The sequence below is a fragment of the Saccostrea cucullata genome, unplaced genomic scaffold (assembly GCF_032062105.1).
Source record: "Saccostrea cucullata isolate Sc308-1 unplaced genomic scaffold, CSIRO_AGI_Scuc_v1 ctg1845, whole genome shotgun sequence".
Classification (NCBI taxonomy): domain Eukaryota; kingdom Metazoa; phylum Mollusca; class Bivalvia; order Ostreida; family Ostreidae; genus Saccostrea; species Saccostrea cuccullata.
The window spans coordinates 49490-68224 of record NW_026939893.1 but is presented as its reverse complement, the minus strand read 5'-3'; the positions used below and the strand labels follow the sequence as shown (position 1 = coordinate 68224).

Sequence of the window (18735 nt, the reverse complement as noted above, 5' to 3'; positions counted from 1 at the left end):
GGCCTTCAACTCGACATTTAGATATATCGGCGACGTATTGTCAATTAATAATGATAATTTCCATTCCTACGTCGACACGATATATTCTGGTGAGCTTGAGATAAAAGATACCACAGAGTCCGACACTTCTGCTTCATACTTGGATATTTTACTTGAAAGAGACACTAATGGTAATCTAACAACCAAGCTATATGATAAACGTGATGACTTTAACTTTTCTATCGTCAACTTCCCTTACTTATGCAGCAATATACCTTCATCACCTGCATACGGAGTATTTATATCTCAATTGATTCGATACGCAAGAGCATGCTCTACGTATGAACAATTTCTTAAACGAGGTAAATTATTGACAAGCAAGTTGATGAAACAAGAATATCAACAGTCTCGTTTAAAGTCATCATTTCGTAAATTCTATGGTCGATACAATGACCTTGTCAGCAAATACAATTTATCATTGAATGAAATGCTGACTGACGTTTTTCATACCAATTGTTAGTCCATTATTTATACACTGAATTGACCACGGATTTTTTCCGTTATTTCCTGATTATGACAACGAGCACACGGCGGGTGTGACCGGTCGGCAGGGGATGCTCACTCCTCCATGGCACCTGATCCCACCTCTGATGTTTCGGAGGTCCGTGTTTGCTCTGCTCTTATTTTGTATATTTGTTTAATGGACTTTGAGATTGAATACTGTTCGTTATTTCCATATCCTTCATTTAATAAATAACAATATTTCTCAATTTTGTTTCAACATTTTATCAAATCATCAATGTACTTGAAACAAAACAAATAAATCAACAACAAACCCTGCTTAACGTATTTGTAACATTCACAGGGAATTGAAGTCTTCGTGAATGCATTCTTGCTTAAACATTCCACAGTTAGTTTTTTACACGCATCATCCTAAGTAATATTGACAAATTGTTTAATACAAAGTTAAAACCATCTTCTTTTAAAGAATAGTACAAATATTATCAAACAGTTCTTCAAAAAAACCCTTTTCCTTTTCGACATCTTCTCTGATGCTATCCCGAATCCTCTCCCTTTCCCTTTCAACTCTCAAACGAGCTAATCTTTCTGCCTCTCGCTTTTCTTCCTCAATCCGCCTTAGTTTTTCCCTGGTTTCCCTTTCCCTCCTTTTCTTTTCCTCTTCCATTTCTCTGAGTCTTTCAGCTTGGACTTGAGCTTCCCTCTCAAGCCTTTGGTTCATTTCTCTAATTTGGCGGACCTCCTCCAATTTCGCTTGATGAGATTCCCAATTTTGTGCCGTACGCACGTTCGACTGATTAATCTGGGTTCTTAAATTATCTACTTGCTTCTCCAGTGAGTAAGTCTCATCTTTAGTCTGTTTATGACTCCAAAACAGTCTATCATACTGCTGTTGAGTATTCCAACGGATTTCCTCCTGCTTTGCAAGTCTTACTTTGTACTTTTCATCTAATCTTTTTTCAATAGCTTGAAATTCCCTTTTTTGCTTCTCTGCTGCCTTTTTCAATTCTTCATCTTCTTTTTTCTTAATAATTCTTTCAGCCTCCAGATACATTTTATTGGTATACCATTTGCCTTTATTGTTTTCTATGTTCTTCGAAATCATTGACAAAAGCTCTAAAACCTGTCCGTCTGAGTCCATCCCTTTGAGTTTGTTATTGAATGCAATGACTCTTCCATCACATCTCTCAATAAAAGATTTAAGATTTTTGGGAACTGTCTCAATATGTTGGGCTAAAGTGCGTCCTTCTTCATCCAAGTCATCCTTTCTAGTGAAAAGCACGATGAAATATTTGAAGATATTTTCGCCAAACTGTTCGACAAAATGCATGACACATTTATGTTCTTCTTCGGTGTATCTTGAAAGATTCATGACCAAAATGAAAGCATGAGGTCCAGGTGATGTGATGCTTATACATTTTACAATTTCTTCCTGAACTTTTTTATTTGACTGTTGTGTGTCAAAAACGCCAGGGGTGTCCACAATTAAGATTTTTTTGTTGAATCGAACTCTCATTCTTTTCGAACATTTTCTTGTGATGGATGATCCAGACACACTTGATTCAAATAACTTTTCTCCTAAAATAGAGTTTCCTGTGGCACTTTTACCACTTCCTGTTTTACCGATTAATACTAATCGTATCTCCTTGTTCAACCAATCTTCGTCAGAATTCCTATAGTGGCTCGTGACTTAAATAAAGAAATGAAAAATTTGAATAAATATTATCAAAATCATGAAACATTATTAAGGGTCTAAATGAATTATTATTCTATGAAATAATAAGCTAAGGAATGAATTCAAAAGCTACCCAAATTATTCTGTAAAACTTAGGTATGGGCAGTAAATGCATTATAAAACGCGAAAATATATACTCACCGTCAATAGAAAAGACTTATAATTAACAGGTACAAAACCTTGAAAACCCAAAATATAGTCAATAATTTTATTAAAATGGGAGCTAAAAATCAACTTCCGGTAATGAAATAAAAATCATTCAACCGTTAAATAACTGATTTGGCAAAGTAAAAGATGTCTTAACTTTTTTTGGTACATAGTTATATCCTGTATATAATTTTCACCCCTAAAATTAGGGTGTTGCGTTTCTATTGACGGTGAGTATATATCTGAGAATTCCATTTCCTTCGGATTTAAAACTCCGTCCTATAATAGCAAGACCATCTTTTATAAAGACTGAGCAATCTACGTGAATCAAACCATCGTGCAGAAAGTATTCTCAAAGTAACCAGTCCTTTTTTTAATGAAATATTGCATTAAAAGTTACTTGGCACTGTTTTAGCACAGGGGCATGGGACAGTTTCACGCATCATACAGGTTTCGGGGACTTTATATTCTTACTACATCTATCAGAACTGTTTCCTGCAGGCTAAATTAGACATCACGTATAGTGTAAAAATAAGAGGGCGTACAAGGCGTGGACAGTCTCCAATTCTGAGACATTAATTTTTTTTAATTGTTAAATTTTTCTGAAATCATGTTCTCAGTGATGTCATCTTAAAACACTTCATCATTTTATTTAACTGAACGACTTATTATTCGATAAAGTCTTTTTCAAAGTTGATATTTAAGCATATACTTAGTGGGAAATGCGCTTACTAGAGCCATAAAAATCATCTTTGAATATGATTGCTCAAGTCTCTATTAATGTAAATGGGAATTAATCTGTTTGTCAAATAATGGAGTCTGAGTCCATATTCTTTATGAAAATGGAATATTTCTGAAAAAAAATATTGGTTTCAGTACCAAACCCGTTTATTTGAATCACACTGACAGACTTCGATAACACATATATTCTTCGTAGTGTAGTGGTTAAAGCTGAACACGATTAATAATAGCAATGTGTTTGCCATTTTTGTTCTCGAGTCTCGTTACCTTGCAGACCCCTATAAATAGAGAAACACCGACATCTTACGAACGAACTTAACTCGCCCTAGCTTCCTGTTTCTAAATACTTTTCTCGGGGCCAGTGATTGCACCCATATAAATTTCAAAATCGGAAGAAATAAGTTTATGTTTAAAATAGAACAGATAGTGCAGTTTAAACCACTTTGTAATTGAGAATCGTTCATGTCAAATTTATTGTAATCACTTACAATGTTTTAAAAAAGCGAGCAAATAGAAAAAAAATACACCATAATACTTTAGACAGGTTAGGAAACATGTTTGTCATGCGTCAGTAATTAAACGTTTACGCCTTATTCATATGGAGAAAGCTTAAAAGATAAATTCGAGCAATCAAGTAAATAGGTAGTGCGCTTTATAAAGTGCCTTGTATTGAGATCTAGAGAGAAAGAGAGATATTCTTTTTTGAATTTATTAAAATATCACCCCACAACCAAACCTTCTTAGTTTAGAGTCACTACCAAACAATTCCTTTGGAAGCCAAAATGAAATATTTTTTATTGAGGGGGCATAAGTATACAGTACTTAAGTTTTCTATAATGTTACATTATTTATTTATTTAGTTCATGGGGGGGGGGGGGGGTTATCCCCAACCCCTCAACCCTATTCCTAAATGTATATACGAACGTGTGTACATGATGTGTATCTTTTTATATATGTGGATCATAAAAAAAGCTGAAGATATGTATTTATGTAGGGTGGTGCATTTTTCTTAGTAAAGTTCTTTTCTATGTCATTGCTTGTTAACCATGTATTAATCGTAAAAATATAAAATTGGAATATATACTTTATACTTTTGACCACACACAGAGTTATTTTGACCGAAGGTCCAATATACATTTAAAAAGTATAAACGAAATTATAACTTGCTTTTTTGTAAGGAAAAATATTTATTCGCCATCCTGTTGTAAAAGAAAATAAATTGATTCCAGAATACCGACAAAAAGATAACGGACTTTTAAAAGTGTGTATAATATGAAAACGTACTTGTCACTTAGTTGTTATGACATCCTTCAAAAGTATGTGCACATATATGCTTATCACAAGTGCTTGTAGACCAGACAACCTCCCCATACCCACCTCCAATATACAAATACATATACCGGGTCCCAAGATTGTCATACTTGTCTTCTTTCATAAATTAACCGTCTAGTTCATATTTACAAATATTTCATATGAAAAATCCAAAAAATACATAGAATTTCACTTTTTATTTAAAAAGAAATCATGCCCATAGTATCACCTTTGACTTTTTAATTGCAGGTATCAATTTTAATTTCAGTCTGCCCGTTCGTCTTATAATTCTCTCCGTCTGTTACACTTCTGTTTTGAGCAGTATCTCGAGAAGCCTTGGAGCTTTTACAGTGAAATTAAAAAAATATTATAGCTTTGGGACTTGGATGTTAAGGTGGAGGGTAGGGGTCCAGTCCACTAGCACCCGTGAGAATTATATGAAGATTTTTAAGATACATATTTGTAAGAAGAAGCTTTATCAACCGACAACTTACGAACGGGCATCCCCCTGGATTTATGATATGGCTATAATACCTGTGTATCTAAGCCATATTAGATTTATTTTTCGCCGAATATGGTATTTTGAACAAGAATTTCTTTATTTTTTTGTTTTTTTTTTTTGCAATTTAGTTTCAGACCATAACTCCTTATTTTCCCGACCGCCCTTCGTAAAGACCCCCTATTAATACTATTATTTTTTATAACATGCCACAGAATGACATTTTTTAAATTTTTCCTTTCATTTCCCTTCTCGAACCTCTTTGCTCATTTAAATGGCATTTGAAATGTATTGTAGCGTCACGGTAGCGACTACGACAAGACGTGGATTTGAGGTATCTTGTGGGGATTTTATCTATCGAAATCCCAATAAAATTGAAGAATTCAATAATCCAGCCATGGATACAATAGACTACAATGACTGATCCCCGTTTTCGGTTACGTTCGTTTGTAAGATGTCGGTGTTTCTCTATTAGGGCAAGACTTAGAGACTGTTCAGTGTACTCAGTTGACACCGGTGAAGACGGACGTATGCCATACAGGACTTGGTAGCGAGAATAATAACGTAATACTTTGTCTAATGCAGGAAAATAAGATACATGTACCAAATGAATTTACAATTATAGTTGTATAAGTCAGTGCAGAATACAAACAACACAGATAAACGTAACTGCAAAAAATATAAACAAATGTAATGCAAGATAACCAGCACAAACACGGGTCGCCATTCCACGCCGATACCCGTGACAATAAAGCAGTCAGGTGTAACAAATGCGACGACTATACCCTAGTATTGATGTTTCGTAGATAATGCTATTGAAATGGCGTATGCCTTTTTACGAGTCGTGTTCAGCTTTAACGCGTTCGGTCTTGCGCCAAACCCTGCGCTATGAAGATAGTTCGAATCATACGTGAAGCTTTTTTTTCTTTTTTTCTTTTCACAACTCTTAAACACATAAGTGAGAAATAAATTATTAATGAAATATTCAAACAACAATTTACAGAATCAAATATATAAACGGTTATTTAAGCCATATAATTTTTAGTCTGGTCCGATTTATAGAAAAATACTTCTCTAACGACAAATAAATTATTATTTCGTCCAGCATAGTTTTTAACCTATTTTGAGTATGCTGAATCCGAGAAAAATATGCTGGCCTTCATGAAAGTAGCGTTATTGAGGTCAAAATGGCGATTCGAAATGGCGGACATTAATTTTATCTAAATATCGTCCAAAAAGGAGAAATAATGTGTTAGTATCTCACTGAGTATAATACAAGTATAAAAAAGACACAAGAATGCCAACATTATTAGTTTAACTCAGAAAATTTAGTCGTTTCTCGCTTAATTCAAATTTTCTCTGATTTTTTTGTCTATTTTTCTATATTCTGCTTTGTTCAGGATTTCATTCGGAATTATTCATACACTGCAGATTTGTATTTTTTCCACTGCATCTCACTATTCTACAACTGGATGATAGTGCAACTGTGAGTTAAAAGTCAAAATGGTGATTCAAAATGGCGGATATTCATTTTTTTTTTTCAAATTATATTTTAAGGTCGTTTACATAGGAGAGAGGATTTGTGAATGCGACATGCGACATTGCTAATGAGTGAGCTATTCTCGAGTCTTATATAGTGTACAAGCCTGTTATTCGTTAATTTTGCCTGAACATTTGCATAATCGTTTTGTCTACGTTGGTCAAAGGGGCATACTTTGATTATCGAACTTTGTAAGAAACTTACATGATGCAAATTTTGCCACTTAGAATAATCCGCAAGAGAAAATTGTATATAAAAGGTAACTTTGGAGGGATTTGTGAACATCTTACTGAAATGCAGAACACTAATCTGATCACTTTTAATCGAAAAATTTAGTCGTTTAAATTTGAAATGTGTTAATTATCTCAAAATGTCGATTCAAAATGACAGTTTATACAATCAAATTTCGTAGATACTGCTTAATTCTGAGTCCTTTTGCGGAAAAAAAATTATGTCACAGTGTTTCTTTTATATATGTAGTATATATATAGTTTATTGATTAGTCCATTGAATATGAACAAACAAAGAATACTTGAAAAGATTCTTTTCTTCGGGAAATAGTTAAAACAAACTGGACTTAAGAGTTTCCAAATTTCTCTTTCGTAATTGACCGTGTTCCAGAGCCTTTGAGCCTCCCGCAGTACAATTAAGGTGCGCAATGGAAATAAGGACTAAATTTTGTATTTAAAAATATATTCGTAATTCAGATGGCGTTTATTTTTAGAACATTATTTATATCGGATAATTGTAACTATGATTAATAACTACATATCGAGGACGAGTATATTTTATATTTAAACTAGTCACGTGATGCAGCATTCACGCTATTTTAGCACATTGACTTGAAGTATTGATGTTACATATAAATATCACTAGTGCAAGGGCATAACCAAGTTAAATTTCCAAGTTAAGTTTAGACCAATCAACACTTTGCAAAAGTTGCGTCTCTTAGCGGGGTCAACCAAAAGGTCAATGGGGAAAGAAACGTCATTTCTCCTCTTCATGCTACCAAACATTTGGGAGTGCTCTTATACATTCATTGTGTTTTAATTTTTTTTCTTTTCAAAGTGTGGGTAGCTCCATCTTGGGCCAATCAGTATACAAAAGGCCGAACGTTTTAAAAGTCAAATGAGGAAGTTACAAACCTGAAGGCTACTGTGAGGATTCTCTGTGTTTATCCCCTAAGATGGCGGCCAAGAGACATAACTTCTGAAAAGTGTGGATTCAACCCTACAAATCTTTTCAACACGCATTGTAGTTTCTAAAACGTGCTGCGATCCTGTCTAAATTTTGCTATTTCATTGTTAAAATTATATCTGTATGACCGAATGTTATATTTTTTGCCGGCCATCGGCATGAAATATCGATATAATTAAATTGTTTTCAAGATTTCATCAGGATTGCAGCACTTTTAAGATACCTTAATTGTTTTATAGTGGAAATGTGAAAGCTTACATGTACCATAGAATGTATACCCTTGCACTAAATCGATTTATTAAGACCCCCTTCATAACCCTCCGATGTACTTGCCTTCAAATATATGGCAGTGTCAATTCAATACGTACAATGTACAGGGAATATATTAATAAAATAGTGAAGAAGACATTAAATTCATGTCATTGGTCCATAAAATATCTGTAAATAATATTTTATTCAATTAGAGAATACATATTTTGTTGAGAAAATATGTATTTGAGCTGTCTCTCACTGCATACAAACTACGTCACGTTGTAAGAAATGATGTCATATTGACAAGTGTATTGTGATAAGGGACTTTATAATTTGTTATGTGGGATTTAACTAAAGACAAAACAACACGCTGTAGTAAGTTTTTATGTAGTTTGATGATTTTGTACTGGATTATTTAGCAGATAAACTGATTTTGTGGTACTTTAAAGAAAAGTTGCATGACGTATCTTGTGTATGATGTCATAGTCAAGTGTTCCCGTACAAATTAGGCTCCGCCTCTTTTTTATAACCTTAACTGTGGTGTGCTGTCAAATTAAAATCACCCCTGCGTCCTGTCAATATGAACTCGCACTTCTACCTCAACATCGCTCGGCACACCATCAAATATTACTTAATGAAGGATATGGAAATAACGAACAGTATTCAATCTCAACGTCCATTAAACAAATATACAAAATAAGAGCAGAGCAAACACGGACCTTCGAAACATCAGAGGTGGGATCAGGTGCCATGGAGGAGTGAGCATCCCCTGCCGACCACTAATATGACGTATATAATAGATATATAAATTTAGAAATTTTGAAATTTACAAAATCTTTAAGAAGAAAATGTTTGTGTTCAATCCCCCTCTACACTTACACACCTTACACTATCCTAACAAAGACATGTGGATCAAGTTGCCTTGTCAAGTTCTTGAAGTGTTCAAAAAAAGAAAAAAAAGAAGAGTCGACTAGATCAAAATCAAGAATGGCTTAAGCCTCTTGGCACATATAGATTTGTTGTCTTTTAGGATAGAAAGGTTATTCTATACGCAATAAAATTCTCAAACTTTATCATCTGGAATCACATTGTGTGCATATTGTGGTGAGAAAAGTCGTAATATTATGCAATTTAAGGGCGCCTGCAGATTCCTCGTGACTCCCATCACTTACAAGCTTTCGTAACAAGAGGCGTAAGCCATTCTTGATTTTGATCTAGTCGACTCTTCTTTTTTTCTTTTTTTGAACACTTGACTTGACAAGGCAACTTGATTCACACGTCTTTGTTAGGATAGTGTAAGGTATGTAAGTGTAGAGGGGGATTGAACACAAACATTTTCTTCTTAAAGATTTTGTAAATTTCCAAATTTTTAAATTTATATACATTTTTCAATACAAAATTATCCGTCCACAGCATGAAATATTTGAGAATGCTGTTGAATTTTTGACAGAGAATAACAAAATGCAAATGTATGGACACAGTTTCAGAGCTGGACAATCAAGAAAATTTATGGTTTACGTATATTATGCTGATAATTCTTAATAAATATGTTTATATTTGGATATTATAATATATTCAGATTTATATGATTAACAATAACTAGCCCTCTAATTGGTCGTGGTCAATCATTTTAAAAATCATACTTTGTAATGTTGCACTAGACCTTCCACATGAACATAAACATGTATTTTTTTCTATACCAGATTAAAATAGATCTGCAGGTTCCAGTAAATGTTCAACCAAGCCTCTTTCGTTACTCGTAATATTGACAGTAGTGAAGGAAAAACTTCAAGAGTACTGTACAACTATATATTCAAGAAGTGGTGTAAATCAGATGTTCTAAAGAACTTTTGGACAATTTGAAATCACAAGACTTTACAAAAATCAACAGCATAAAAACTTACGACTTTTCAACTTTATACACAACAATTCCCCACGACAAATTAAAATCCAGGCTTTTTGATATCATTGACAGCTGCTTCTTCAACAGAAATGAAACTCGTAAGTTTACTTACCTCGTCATTGGTCATTTGAAAAATTATTTTGTTAAAACAGATTCTGATTGCACACATAAGTACTCTGAAGTTGACATCAAGAAGATGTTTGAGTTTCTGATTAACAATATCTATGTGGTTTTTGGAGACCAGGTATTCCAACAATCTACTGTATTCGAATTCCCATGGGTACAAATTGCGCTCCGTTATTAGCAGACTTATTTTTATATTCATATGAAGCAGAATTTATGCAAAATCTTTTACGTGAAAAGAAGAAAACACTTGCTGTGGCTTTCAACTCCACATTTAGATATATCGACGACGTATTGTCAATTAATAATGATAATTTCCATTCCTACGTCGACACGATATATCCTGGTGAGCTTGAGATAAAAGATACCACAGAGTCCTACACTTCTGCTTCATACTTGGGTATTTTACTTGAAAAAGACACTTATGGTAATCTAAAAACCAAGCTATATGATAAACGTAATGACTTTAACTTTTCTATCGTCAACTTCCCTTACTTATGCAGCAATATACCTTCATCACCTGCATACGGAGTATTTATATCTCAGTTGATTTGATATGCAAGAGCATGCTCTACGTATGAACAATTTCTTAAACGAGGTTAATTATTGACAAGCAAGTTGGTGAAACAAGAATATCAACAGTCTCGTTTAAAGTCATCATTTCGTAAATTCTATGGTCGATACAATGACCTTGTCAGCAAATACAATTTATCATTGAATGAAATGCTGACTGACGTTTTTCATACCAATTGTTAGTCCATTATTTATACACTGAATTGACCACGGATTTTTTCCGTTATTTCCTGAATATGACAACGAGCACACGGCGGGTGTGACCGGTCGGCAGGGGATGCTAACTCCTCCATGGCACCTTATCCCACCTCTGATGTTTTGGAGGTTCGTGTTTGCTCTGCTCTTATTTTGTATATTTGTTTAATGGACGTTTAGATTGAATACTGTTCGTTATTTCCATATCCATCTAGAATTTCAAACAGCTAAATGTTCACTCGCCTTAATGCTCTGGGAATACTGCTCTTGGGGTAGCTTTCATTTTTTAAATTGTCTTTAAAACAGCAATTATTGTACGATATCATTAACTTTTTATATGAAGAAGCATGGTGAGACAGTTAATAGGAAAAATGTTCTCGGAATTGTCAAAAATTTATTTTAACAATAGAAGTAATTAAACAAAAATCAGTGTTAGAAAAATCCTAAGTCATTAACAAAAATATCCTCCAACTTTCACCGCATACTTTTACATAATTTTATGAATTAAAAAAACTGTAATTTTTATTTTGCAAAAAGTACCAGAAGTAAATTTGAATGTATAAGACATCATTTGAACTGCCATTTTGAGCTAATTAACACATTTCAAACTCAAACGACCAGAGTTTTCGATTTAAATGGATCAAATTAGTGTTCTATTGTCATTTTACATAGCTGCACTACGCTCAGGAAGATATTCACAAATTCTCTCTCCTATTTAAACGACATTAAGAATTAAATAGTTTGAAGAAAAAAATAAATGTCCGCCATTTTGAATCGACATTTCAACTTTTAACTTACAGCTGCATTATCATTCAATTGTACAATAGCGAGATGTAGAGGGAAAACAACAAATCTGCAGAGTATGGATATTTGCTAATGTAAAACATCATAAACAAAGAAGAATACAGAAAAAATAGACCAAAAAATCAGAGAAAGTTCGAATTAAGTGTAGAAACGAATAAATTTGACTAAAACTGATTTTAACGAATAACTTTGACATCCCATCATATTTTTATAGTGTTATTACACTTAGTTAGATATTTACTCAATATTTCTCAATTTTGAACGATATTAAGAAAAATTCGAAAAATTTGATGTCCGCCATTTTGAATCGCCATTTTGACCTCTATAACGCCATTTTCATGAAGGCCGGCATATTTTTTTTCGGATTCAGCATACTCGAATAGGTTAAAAAACTATGCTGGACCAAATAATAGTTATTTGCCGTACGGTTAGAGGTTATTTCTAGCCTTCTTTTTAAGAATCAGGGCCAGACTATTTGAAAAAAATATTAACTTTTCTTGAATTTTGAGAATTGCGAAATGTCTTTCCTCAAAGGGTAGGATTATCCTCGCCTTGCAGGCCTCCATTCCTAAATCGCAAATTCTTTGGCCTCTCCAAATAGCGGAAAAACGATCTCAAATGTTCTAAACAGACAAAATGACAACTCCCTTTTCACACACTTTAAAATAAATGTTGAAAAACCTCTTATCTGTTAAGAATGAAGTTAAAGTTTATTAAAGTTAATGATATTACGTAAAATATACAAGAAAAGGGACTTTTAACCCCTTCAATTCTATTTAAGAAATAAAAAAAAAATGCTAAAAAGTTCTCTTGGAAATGAACTTTAAGTTGGTCAAGTGATCAAATCCTGTGAAGCCCGAAGGGCTCTCAGTAGATTGGATAACGTTCCAGTTAAAAGTTCATTCCCCAGTGAAATTTTTAACATTGTTGTTTGTAACTTATATTTACATTTGAAACATATACATTTCGACTAAAGTTGTATTTGTACACAAGCGGGCCAACGTATCGCTATATAGTGATTCGCAATAACCTAGAAGCTGTTTGGTCAAAATATCACATCGCTCTGTGATCGGATGGCGCTATGATATCTGATCCCCAAATGATTTTCACACAAAATTGAACGTATTTTCTCTTCAATAGGTTCATCTAAGAAAGATATTTGCAAATGTTAATATACTGAAAGGAAAAAGAAACGGGAGGGTGCATAATATACAAAAGAAATTAACCGCATGCCCGAAAATAACGAAAATTTGTCAGATCAAAAACATGGTTATTATAAACCAAAATCAGTGTTCAGAATTACTCAACCGTAAAATGTATGACGTCGAGTAGGGGAAACACTTAAAAGACCAAAACACATGCAATTTGATGACGACTAATTTTTATGGCGTGGCTACCCGTGCCCAATATAGCCAGGTTTTGAAGGATAAACAATTTGATGAATTCCATACAAAGGAGAAATAATGCTCATGACAGATGCGCGGGAGAGCCATTCAAGATATTAAGAATTTTTAATTTTCACTTCGGGGGGGGGGGGGGGGGGGGGGGGGTATCACATGAGCTTCAATAACTCAATTAGCAAGTACATCAGGAACAGTGTCTTTAACAAATTTATAAATAATCGAACATATTCTATGTTTTGTACATGTACGTTACATGTTTATTTCATTATTACATGACATGTGTTTTAAAAATGTGATTGTAAATATTGTCTATGAAATATATGTCTCTTGACTTCAATAAACTGAGCTATCAGGAAAAGAATAGCTAAAGGCAGTACAAATGAATAACATAATAATCGACCGACATTAAACAGTTATAACCTATACATGTAATTACTTACCTGTTTTCGTCTTTTGAGATTCCTTTTCGTACCAACAGGTTCTCATGGGTGTAGCTATTTCACTATATTGTTCTGGAATAGTTTTATTTTCCAAATATAAAAATGAAATATGAATGATTAAACGATTTGTAATAAATTACCATCGAAATCCAATTCTTTAGATAAATAAGAGATCCAAAATCTTCAATATTAAAATAAGTAAAATAAATCTCCATAATAAATTTTTACAATAGGTTCATAATTTTTATAAAATACAGTACTAACCAGACCCAACATGACACAGACCTGTCCCAGAGCTTTCTGGGGCTGCTAAAGCTTTCCTAGAGCGGTCCTAAAGGAGTCCTACAGTAGTCACATTGCGATCCCAGCAGTACCTGTGGTCCCAGTAGTCCAACTGGGCCGGGTTTATAAATTTAATGGGCGTGGTTTACTCAGACATGAGATTGCCAAAAAACAAAATATTCATAAAAGGCAGTTGAAATTGATTCTGGGTACTTTCATCAAATGTCTATGATTCTTTCATGTATTTGACAGTCATTTCTAAACAGAAATAATATTTATTGAAAAAAAAATGATTTCCCCAGTGAATAATAATAGGAATACTTTATATTTATGTAGTTTATTACCCTTTCATCAAAATAATTGTATTTATTTTATGTGATTGATATACCTTTCCTCATTTATTTCTTCATTTAGAATATTACACTTAAATTACTATTTTCTACAAGAATAACTTAATAAATGGTATAAGCAGCATGGGACTGCCTTGGTTCAAGGTTGTGTCTGGTCGGTACTGTATTTATCAGAAATGAAACATCCATTAATACATCAAAGTTGATGAGCATGACTTCTCTCGAACTTATTTTAGACTTTACCAAAACTTAAAGTAGACACATTCACCCAACTCATTCCCGACCCTCCATCCTCGACACAAATATACATATATGTACAAAAGAAAAAGTATACAAACCTGCTCGTTTTTCTCTAATATACTGACTTGTAGAGAGTGGTTAAGTGTTTAGTAACCCTTTTAACCCGAGTAACTTTACCTCGCCTGTTTAAATTATCTCATATTCAACGCATTGTTTAAAAAAATAAATTATAATTTTAATAAAAAAAATTAAATAATTCATTTCATTTGCAAACGCTTTAGAAGTTAAAGATACTTAAGATAAGGATTAAATATATTTTTCTTTACACATAAAATGGAATTGATCAATCTTAATTGATGTTTTTCTTGTTTCTTTTCTTTTTTTTTTCTTTTTTCTTTTTTTGTGTTTTTTTGTTTGTTTGATTTTGGGTTTGTTATGCTTCGGCTCCTAAGACTTCATAACCATTATCTTCTTTTACCTTTCTCTGAAATAAAATTGAATATCGTGAAAATTATACCAAATATAGAATTTTATTCAAAATTACCCTTTAAACCCTTTAAGATAACTTAAGGTGTAACATCCCTCTGATAAGAGTTATAACTTACTGAAGTCATTTTCCATGAAAGAAGAAGGTATGGTTTTAGCATTATTGCGTCCTAAAAATGTAATGCATCAAAAAATTTTGAAACTGGCTCAAACATTAGTTAAATAAATGACTTTGATAAATCAGGAAAGAATATGGCATGATGGTTTACCATTCTGCAAATATGACGTCATTGATGTGAGGCATTTCTCTATTTTCGACAGAAAAAGCCTCAAAATGGCACATATCAAGGGTGATTTTCCTTTAGAAAACAGTGTCCACAGCCGTCGCCCACGTTAATTTTTTGATATTTTGTGCAAAATTGAATAACAAATCACACATATCAAGATCTTTGTGGGCGATGCCTGTGGACTATGTTAGGAAATGTCATTGAAAATTGGTGTCTTCTGCAATTTTTTTTAAAAATACGGGAAAATGCACATGTTTTTGACGTCATAATTAACATTTAAAAACACATGTGAGAAAAGTGACTCGTATGATTTTTCTGCATTGAATTTCAATTATTTAAGAAGTATGAGTTTTCAACTTCTACACCAGTTTCCTTTTTTATAAAATCACAGGGCAAAATTTGTATGGAAACCATACCTTCTTCTTTAATCGATTGTCTTGTCAGACTATACAAGTTCTTTAATAGACATATGAAATCTAATGTACAGATATAGATCTCTGGTTTCCATTGCCAATATTTTCATTAATTATCCAAAATAGTTTACCTAAAACATTTATACTACACGTAAGCTAAGTTCCTCTTGACTTTGAAAATTAGGATATTTCTATGTCTAAAAGTATGTCTTAATTTTTCATAATTTTTAGATGCAGAATTGTTTAGAAACATGTAATTGATATCTCGTTTCACTAAAAAGGTAAAAGGATACTCATTTAACCTCCATTTCATTGACCATGCAAGTAGAGCCAGTTTCAAAATTGAGGTTTATTGAGGTGTTTATGGAGTTGAATGTGGTTATTCTTGGGCATAAATGGAATGGAGAGGGCCTGAATTTTGAAAATTGATAATAATGGGAAATTTTACTTTAAATTTCGTAGTAGGCAGGGTGTAATGAGGCCTTAATTTACTCTTTCCTCAAAGCTTTAGTGAAAAAGCACCCGAGAGCTTAATATTTTATTGGATTTGAATTGGTCTTACTATATGCCCAGTTTTACGTAAGTTAAGCCGGTGAAATTGTTAAAATTATTTTTATATTATAAAGAAATGTAAAGCAAAATAATTAGTATTCTGTGTCCGAAATATATTTCCAAGGACGATCATGGAAAGATAAGTCCTGTTGATGGATGAATACTATTTTACAAGCATTGAAAATAACTTGATATCCTGATTTTAAAAACCAACGCTTCATTATGTTTTTGATCAAAATTAGATAGGTATAATATTAAACATTGTTTTATTTTATTGTAAGATAAAGATTTTTTTGATATTTCCAATTACCATATCAAATTTTCCACACATCATGTTTCAACAAAATATTCTTTTCTGTAAAAGTAAGCAACGTTTCATACTTCAAACTATTTTTCATTTGAACTTATGCTAGAATATTGGATGAAAAACAATGTTTGGCATTTTAAAAAATGCATGGTGAAATTTGGAGCAGAGGGATATTCAACTTAAGTAATCAATATAATATTTGATGTTGTTTTTTATCTAAACCTTCATACTTATGTTTTTTTTTTCTTAAATATAAAAAATAGGCATTCTATTAAAAATATATATAGTCATTATCTTGTCCTTTTTCAAGCTTTATTTTAATGCCTTTAAATATTGCATTTCATTTTAAAATCAATGAACAAAGGTTTCTGAATTTTTTTTCCAAAACCTTGCTTCTTCCATGTTGCTCCTAAAGCTGTATGGGGTCTAGTCCCAAACGCTTTCTCGTGGGCTAAAAATGAAGAATAATACATGACTGTACTAACTGTTTGAACAATTGCATCTTTTAGTCTCTCATTAATGTGAAAAATAAATATAATTTCAAAAATTACGTTTTTCCAAAACCGCTGCTTCAAAAATCGATTTTTTGTCTATTCGGTCGCATTCTCGTGCTTAAAAGTAAAAGAATAAAAAAGTGTGAAACGTATCTGTTGAAAAATCAAATAATTCTTAAATTCAGAGAGAGAAAGAGAAAGAAAATTAAGAGAAAAAAGAAGAACAACTCTTCATTTTCCTCCGTTGTAATTCTTTTATGATTTTTATCCTCTTTCCAATGGAAATTCCAATTTTCTGGAAGTCTCTATCATCCATTAGTTCCAATGCTTCAAAGTCAATAAGTTTCCTTCTAAAAGTTTCGATATCATTTTTTAAATCCAATTCTTCTAGGAAACGTTCAATAGTTTCTTTCTCCATGTTGTACCAACTGCAAAGCAAAGAATAACGATAATACGTATTTGAGACATCGACTACCTATAAAAAATAGAACTCTCGTGGGCACTCAAAGTTCATGTAGATCAACGCCTGAGACCGTAATTTACCCGCTACCAGTAGGCAAGCTTTTTTTAATTACATTTAATTTCAACTTTTCTGAATGATCAAATACATGCATTTGATTCTCCTGAATATTAAAGGTGATCATCCTGTCATTATTTGGCATTTGTTAGTAAATTTCAGATGCTTAGTAGATTCCAATAATTACATGAAAATGTGCATATTTTAGACTTCTTTCATTAAATATGCAAAAAGATATCTGTTTTGTTATCATTCTAAAGAAAAATATATATTCTTTAATAAAATTAAATTGAAAAATTCAATTTATATCACATTAAAGAAGATAAATTTAGGAAGGGGTGAAGGGGATTATGAAATCATCTATAGTAAAATGGGTTTAATTTGAAAAAAAAGAATAAAAGCACAACGATTTCTTGGATAAGTGAGGTTTTTTTGGACTGATACCTTTGGACAATGACTCTTTTTTTAACCCGCTTGTTTATGGTCTCTACCTAAATAAATATTAGTCAACTAAAATAAATATATTTTGTAATACATTAATAAACTTATTTAGAGAAGAATAAGACTAAATGACATATTTCTGAAATTTTTTGTTTTTTGTTTTTTTTTTTTTTTTTTTTTTTGAAGGTGGCAGCAGTTTTTTATGCTCAACTTGTGCTGAGGGGATACACATATCCATGCGATCAATAAAATGTACATAAAAACCGTTTTCCATGCTATAATTAGTTACACTACATATGCCCATGACTCACAAATTATGTCAACAAATTACATAAAATGTGCCTAGTAGCATGGACATGTAAATAGAATACACCCTGGGAATACCCAGATTTTGACTTGTTTTTCAGAGAGTTTTGGCGTAAGTCGCAACCATACAGCCCACACTCAGGCCCAAGCGAGCAGGACAAAACATCCATGCAGTATTATGTAATCTGTAAATCAATTTATGCCCTAACGAAAATTAACCAATTGATGTTTGGTCATTCACCTTCCCTCTGAGATATACATCTTCTTCTAAGGGCTCTTGCTTTTCAGCTGAATTTCCTCTTCAACCGATAACGTGTTTTAGTTTCGCATTTATAACTCTGAATATGTTAAGTGCCATAGTAACAATATCTACATGTTGCACATCATTGTTTTTCAGCAAGCACTCTGCTTCACCACAAACATGTCAAAAAATTATTCTAATCATTTTCTACATAAAATATCCCATCAAACCTCCGGTTTTAGTGCGAAACTATCCCTTGCCACCTGATTATTTTGTAAAGTTGATAAGTCGTACGTAATTTCTCACCCTAGAAATTTTCTCCACTAACCTATGGTAGGTTACAAGTCTGCTGCATAAAATCTTACTAGAAAATATACCCTGAGTTTTGATGTCTTCTTTATAATTTGTAGAATATTCTAACTTTAAATTTTATCAAATTAATTGCTTACGTGGTTATA

General features: G+C 32.6%; 1 protein-coding gene across 1 annotated transcript; it reads right to left on the bottom strand.

Annotated features, from left to right (window-relative positions):
- Window positions 1–961: 961 nt before the first annotated feature.
- On the bottom strand, window positions 962–17190 carry LOC134254238 (GTPase IMAP family member 4-like). The gene is made up of 5 exons (XM_062736786.1): window positions 17001–17190; window positions 16667–16729; window positions 14839–14889; window positions 13362–13433; window positions 962–2187 (listed from the first exon to the last, which is right to left on the bottom strand). Exons 1-5 carry the CDS (start codon window positions 17188–17190, stop codon window positions 962–964), a joined length of 1602 nt encoding a protein of 533 aa, XP_062592770.1.
- Between the last annotated feature and the right edge of the window lie 1545 nt (window positions 17191–18735).